The sequence below is a fragment of the Cylas formicarius genome, unplaced genomic scaffold (assembly GCF_029955315.1).
Source record: "Cylas formicarius isolate icCylForm1 unplaced genomic scaffold, icCylForm1.1 PGA_scaffold_10__41_contigs__length_53128322, whole genome shotgun sequence".
In the NCBI taxonomy this organism is placed as follows: Eukaryota; Metazoa; Arthropoda; class Insecta; order Coleoptera; family Brentidae; genus Cylas; species Cylas formicarius.
The window spans coordinates 36,710,423-36,717,965 of record NW_026844214.1 but is presented as its reverse complement, the minus strand read 5'-3'; the positions used below and the strand labels follow the sequence as shown (position 1 = coordinate 36,717,965).

Sequence of the window (7,543 nt, the reverse complement as noted above, 5' to 3'; positions counted from 1 at the left end):
CTAAACAGTTCTACACGGCTGAACAAGTCCCATAAGTTACAATTCGTTCCGAACGAAAAATCCTGGCACCGATTCCAGAATCCGTTGAATACGTTCGTATAAGTTCCGAGAACATAGAATTATTAATCTAGAGAATGCGCTCGGGATTCTCTCTGCGAAAGTAGCTATTATCAAATAATTACTTTATTACATTTTAAAATAAAATGTCTACTTACTGAAAAAGGTTCATATACTTTCAGAGTTTCTTTATCTAATTATCTTCAATAATTATCTTCCCAGTAAGGTTATTTCGACGTTAGGAGAAATAAAAGAATATGGGGATTTTTTAACTCATAATTATTTACAAATTATATTTGTCAGTTTATTTACAAATTGTTATATAATTACTGCAGATTTCATTTGTCATATTATCAAATATGTAATTATTAATTTATTAAATCTCATGGTTTGCAATAAATAGTCTCGCAATTACAAGCTTTTGTAAAAATATGCACAATATCATTACTATACCTCTAAACAGTATTTTTGTTACATCCACAAACAAACCGATCCATCGGATTTACGTAATTTGTACAAATGTGTATTCAACAATATAGGTTACAAAAAAATTTGATAATGAACAAGATCAATGCTTTTTAAAAATGCCGCTATGGTGAACAAAATCTCGGAGTCCGCCATATCATAAAATAACAACTACCTACTCTGTAAGTCCAAAAACGATAACTGCGCTATTTCATGCTTCGGGATTTTATAGATCTTTATGTATGGTTGCTCCTTGAGGATGAGATCTAGATGAAGCTTACTCCAGGGAACGTACTTTATGCTATGTCGGGTAATCAAGACGTTTTTAACGAGAACGTCAACAACGCAGAGTAATGGTAATCATAGTGGGAGTTTGGAATCTGGTACTAACAAAATTGTCTGATTTTATGACGGAGAGAATTTGGTATCAGCGTATCTAGGGCGAGTGTGCTAAAACTTTCTTTGGCAAAAAAATGTTTTATCGGTTTTCTATCGCGAAGTAATATTAACTGTACTAATTTAAATTTACTAGATAACTGTTGTTGTGGATTATGTTGGGGCCCAGCTGCCGAAGAATCTCGAGGGCAATACCTAACGGCACCGACATAAAATGAGACATAAGTCAAGTTTTTTTCTAAAAAAATTCTAAATGTATAGAACAATTACTTAATTAAACTTCCGGTCCAGATCAACTTATTTTTTAATTCCATGTTGTAAGTTAATTTTTAATAGATATATGCACCTCCTTTGGTTTTCCAAGTTGATCTCGAAAAAAAAGTCGTGATAATTTTTGATATCCTATAATTCTCATACGTTTCAAGATTTTATATTTATATATGTACCATGCGTTCAATTTATCTTGAGAACATTTTAATCGGCTGCAACTTTTTTGTTTTTGGAGATATCAGTTTAAACAAAAAAACAAAATATAGGGTTAGTAGCTAGCCAAGTTTTTCCCAAGTAACATTTAAGACAAAACTATCAATTTTTTGACATCATATTTTGTTTAAATAGAACACCCTGTATATTATAGATATGTTTAATAGAATATCTTATTCCGATTACAATAATGTAACACTTTATATTTTAGTCCACTCGCTTTTGACAAATCGGCAAAAATAGGATTTTTTTTATAATTTCAAAAGTGCCCTGATTGACAAATAAAAAGATGTTTATGTTTGATATATTAGTAAACAACGTTGATGGTTGAATTATTGTCCAAGTCACTATTGTTAAAATGGCGAATTTAGCATCGCTGGAAGGAGTGATATGCTTCAAGTATACTTTCAGAATAATAAAAGTGCAACCCCCGCTCGTCGTCAGTATATTACACTTTATTCAGAGCCCCGAACTCCTTCAAAACAGATATTTCCAAGGCTGGCAAAGAAATTTGCAGAAAACGGTAATGTATTAAATGCTTAAAAGGTATGCCGGAATCAAAATATTTTAAATGAAGAAAATAAGGTAAACATATTAGGATTCTATGAAGCACATCCAGTTTGCTCTATTACTAGAGTATATAAAGAGAGAGGGGGGATCAATTCACTCAGTTTTGAAAGAATATAAATATAATGCATTTATAGTTTATAAAACTCAAAAACTAAGTGTAGAACAATGTCAAAGGAGGATGCAGTTTTGTTTGGATTTTTTAAATAGACATAAGGTGAATAATATTTTTTTTAAAAACATTTTATGGACTGATGAAAGTTCGTTCACTACAAGAAAAGGTTGTAATATACAAAATACGCAATATTGGCCTTTAAATAATCCTAGACAAATACACGAAATCAAAACCCAGGGGTTTATAGTGTGGTGGATATGGGCATAACTTTAATGTATTTTTTCTTTTGGGGACACATAAAGAATCACGTGCACAGAACTACTTGTAATAATGTCGTGGAACTTCGGCAAAGGTTTTCAGAGGCAATCAATCTAAGGGACAATCCGGAAACGTTACTAAATGCAAGACATCATACAATTAGAATGTATGAGAAATGTGTTCAGGAAAATGGTGGTTACATACAGCAGTATTTAAAATAGTTAAAGAATTTTTTACTTTAGTGTGTCTTTTCATTTTTAGTGTTTTTGTTCTACTTTAATTTGTAAATAATTATTGTTGTTGCAGTCAGTCACGGCACTCATTGAAATTATATAAAAATTCCAATTTTTTCCGATTTATCAAAAGCCAGTAGACTAAAATATATGTTTTGTTACATCATTGTGATCGGAATAAGATATTCTATTAAAAAGATATATAATATGCGGGATGTTCCATTTAAAAAAATACGATGTAGGCTTATATGCCAGAAAGTTGATAGTGTTTTGTTTAATACGTCACTGGAAAAAACTTGGTTACTAATCCTACATTTTGTTTTTTGTTTACATTGATATTTCTAAAAACGAAAAGTTACAGCCAATTAAAACGTTATCAAGATAAATTGAACGCACGGTACGTGGCATATAGTGAATGTCTGAAAAAAATTCTCTGTCTCACTCTGTTGTAGCTTTAAAATTTTGGTTAAAAAAAATCGCGTTTACACAATTGAAACTTATTCTCGCGATTTTCAGCAATGTGAATTTGTTCAACTGCCGCGGAAATTCAAAACAAAATCAAAGAAATATGCGTTATTATTATATTGACTATAATAGTTTTGGTTAGTTCTGCTTAGCGATGTTTTAAAAAAGAATCAAAATGAAGTTATAGGAGAAACAGACCTCTAAAACTTTAATTTTATTAAAATAATCGACCAGTTGAACACAACTCTAAATTGTAGAAAGATTTTTTTTTTATTAATTATTATAGATAGGATGGATAAGACTATCAACTCAACTTCAAGTTTCATTTTTTATGTTGCTATAACTGAAAAAATAATAGAATGTGTTCTCCTTTTAAGAAACAAATTCGAAAACACTGCGAAACAATATTGGTTTGGTTTAGGCGACATAATAGGCTTGCCCTCGGACGCCTTCGCCGCCGTGCGGATGAAATTTACAAAACATGAGTACATAAATCAAGGGCGCTAGTTTAAAATTAACAACAGGCTACGCTGCAATTTACAGATAATAATCTCAAGAAACAGTATTTAAGTATCAACAACAAACTGAACGCATATTTCTAAACTTCAACAAATAATCGAAAAACATTCAAACATAGCGGACGATAAAAATGCACTAAAATGTAAAAACGTTTCGTCGAATATAACTTTTTACAATAATTTGTTTATAATGTTCTAACGATATCACGTATCTCTCTGCTATATTTCTAAAAACCAGCTCCAAGATTCAATCCCAATGCTGCGTTTTGTTGTGACATTAAACTCCAACACGCTCTCCATAGTGCGACGCGTGGCTCCAAAGCATCCAACCACATGGATCTTTCGTATTCACAGTACGACATCGGACTCGAACTGTCTCTAACCGATCGATTTAATCTCCGGTAGTTGAGGAGGCGACCTAAGAACAAGGGCTCGATATTGAGCCCCTTATTAGGTGTGCGCTAGCCGTGTTAGGGGCTAGCAGGCAAGCTGTCGTCGCTTGCATCTAGGTACGTCACGTAGCCGTCTGTACTGTCGGGATGACTCATATCAGATGGTGGAGGAGGTCCGCCAGGTCCTATTAAAGATCCTGGATGCCCAGGACCTGCACCGCCTGGCGGTGGTCCGCCTAACGACGGTGGAGGTAAGTCGTAACCGTGCATCTAAAACAATAATCGACACTTATTTAACTGCTAGCTGACCGGTTTAGTTCTAATAGGAGTTGGTATAGTATATTAACTAAGGCATTACCCTTGCCTTGATGTGTATACCAGGAATCGGTTACAAAAACTTCAGGATGGCTATTGTAGGTTTATTTTTAGGCTTAGAACAACTGACAGAGAGTCCCAAAAAATAAATTTCATTGCTTGACTTTGAATTGAAAACATTTATAAGTATCTTCTTGCGGTTATTGTCAGTAAATCATTTCTTCTACTTCACAATAGTATCTTAGCTTAGATTCCCCGTTATTTGCTTTGTTTGGCAGTGGATTTATATAATGCAATAGTCATGTATAATAATGTAAACAGTATAATAATATATGATAATGTATAAACATGTATAATAATGTAAACACATTTCGTCGAGAGCTCAAACGTTCTTTGCTTGCGGCTCAGTTATCCGCAGTGCGCTAGTAGGCTTCTTCTTCTAATTAAAATTAATAAAATTCTAACCCTAATCTTGATATTGTTAACCTCGCTTGGAATTTATTTTTTCTCGTAATTTTTATATATAGTAAGATAAGTCGTGTCGGTTAAGTATGAGTATTCGTAGACCATATATTGTAAACTTTGCAATAAATACTTTAAATAAATAAACAATAATAAAACAAATAAGTATTTTGTTAATTTTTCAAAGAAACTTCCATAGGCTACTGTGATACTTTTTACAAAACTTCTGGATTCCTCTTGCGTCGATTTTTGCTGAGTTGAACTTGCTGACTTTTCGCCAATCATCCTGTTGGCTTCTTCAGCGCTTGACTGAAACTGGCTCGTATTTTACTCTATACCTGTTTATATATTGTTTGAGGAGGCGGAGCTAAATGAAGGGCATAAACACCGTCTCGGATCACTGATTCCCAAATTGGTGACAGGAAGAGACCTATTATATTATATTTTAGTTTTATCGAATAAATTTTATTAAAATTCTTGCATGTAATCAGTTCTTCTCCCAATGAAAAATCTGAGAGTCTAAAGAAATCTATAAACAACCTAACAATCTTAACCGCGACTCAGGTCTCTACCTGTCACCAATCCGAGACGGTGTTTATGCCACTCATCTAGCTCCGCCCCCCTCACACAATATATAAGCAGGTACAGAGTAAAATATGAGCCAGTTTCAGTCAAGCTCTGAAGAAGCCAACAGGATGATTAGCGAAACGTCAGCAAGTTCGACTCAGCAAAAACCGACGCAGGAGGAATCTCGAAGTTTTGTAAAGTCTTTTGTTACTTTAAGTTAAGTCTGATTCGCTCCTCAATTCCATTAATAACCTCAAGAGTTAATTAGATTTTCTTTTTTTTTGTGTTTGGGTACACATCCATAATAAATTAACGCACCACCGAAAAGTTCAAAGCAGTTTTTCTAAGCTAATTAGGCTCCAGAATAGTTGATAAAATATAGGGTTCTCATTTTGAAAAAAATAAAATTATATTATTTTTGTGTCCACCGGTATATTCGCATACTCTAAGAGCTCCTGTGTACTACAAAGTACATTGCATGATTCCTTCTCCACCATAGCCACAATTTCAGTTCTTTAAAACATGCTTTTAATAAAGATTTAATTGAAGTTATGACTAATTAATATTTTTAAATCCGCTAAAGATAGGTATTATTCAAAACACATCATAAATTGATGGCGGAATCGAAAATCCAAAATACAAGGTACATCTCATTTAAAATATCAAAGTTGATGCTACTTTTTCGAAGAAACGGCACTGGGTGCATTAATGTCACATATCAAAAAGTAACTATTTTTACTTAATTGCATCATAAATCTCGCACGTTTGTGTTTTAACAACGAACAATACCGGCACATGTTATCTTACTTCAGTTCCGCTAGAGAGAGTTGGTGCCACTATTGAATTTCCCGCGTTTTTAACCGGCTTACGCACAAAATCGGAACATGACCCAGTGTGTGTGTGATCACCGCAGAGTACTTAATGTTGGTAAAAAGCGCGAAGATACTTACAAAGTCGTAGAAATATTTTTGATTTAAAAAAACTAGTAACACAAACGTTTTTTAACATTCATTGGGACAGTTCGGGCGATAGTGTCAAACTAAATGCCGCTTGTGTTTTCAAATTAGAAAAAGATGCTGTTGGCACATTTTTTAGTAAAACTGATTACAAAAGCATAAGCATTAGGCAAAGAAAAATGCGAGCAAGCGCCACTTTTACATGTTTTAGAAATGTGAAAACTAGTACTGAAAGGTGGCAAAGACTGAAATGTCATCGTTTTTTAGTTGCTTTGAAAATAGTACTTTTTGTTTATTTTCCAAAAACCAGTTCAGTTGGTTGCTTTTACTGTAGAATAGCTTAGCTTTTGTTTACGTGCCATTATAATTCTTGTTTCTTATAATTTTAACAACAGTAGCTCTCTACCAAAAACTATGGGTCCGTTGTTTTGTTTTTAATTACATATTAAAAGACTACTAATCTGTTTTTTTAGTTACTACTATGTAACTATCTCCTATTATATATAATAAAATGATGTTAAAACTTTGTTCTATTGTTTTATTGAGAATTTTTTAATTAAAATATTGCACTTCATTTGCGAAATTGATGAAAAAATATTTTTTATGTTAACATATGACATATCACTATACATTTTTTAATAAGTAAGAACGTTGATACGAGTTATCTCAATGTTCCAGTTTTTATTTTCCTAAATTACTGATTTTCTCGGAACCATTATTTGTGAGGATGTGAGATCGCGCATACAAAACTACCAAATTTTCAGAACGGTCCCCCGTCCCATTCACCATAACGTCTACGTGCATACATTGTAAATCACCCAATATACAAGTGTGCTGTGCAGATCAAAAAATGTTGCGATTGCACTAGTAATTTCCAAACTGGGGAAACCGATAAATTTCTGATTTCAAATTTCTCAACCTCTAGGTAAGACTTTGCAGCGTTCAACTATTGACACGGCCCGGATCCCATTGAATTTTCACGCAAAAACAAAAGTGTCTGGAGATCGCTGTTTAAAAGACAATGGCGCAAAGTGCATCAATTTTACGGTATTTACCGGACATTTTATCTAATTATATAAATTATAATATTACCTGATTAACAAGTTGCTGAAACGCAGGTTGGTGAGGTTGCTCGAGATCCGAATGCAATGCAAAATCACTAAGGGCTTTCCACGGAGGCTGGTACGCTTGTACTTCTAAGGGATGAACCCCAAGTGGTGAGTCGTGCCGGACTGGCGACGATGCGACCATCGGAATACCTTGCATTGCACCATACCCAAGCTTGCGGCCATCC

At 33.7% G+C, this 7,543-nt stretch overlaps 1 protein-coding gene across 1 annotated transcript in view; it reads right to left on the bottom strand.

Annotated features, from left to right (window-relative positions):
* Positions 1 to 359: 359 nt before the first annotated feature.
* The window catches only part of LOC132705856 (insulin gene enhancer protein ISL-1), a 68,040-nt gene continuing 60,856 nt past the window's right edge, over positions 360 to 7,543 (bottom strand). The window contains 3 exon segments of the mRNA XM_060676787.1: positions 360 to 4,045; positions 4,047 to 4,219; positions 7,342 to 7,542. Coding sequence (XP_060532770.1) covers positions 3,976 to 4,045; positions 4,047 to 4,219; positions 7,342 to 7,542 — 444 coding nt within the window. The 3' untranslated portion in view covers positions 360 to 3,975.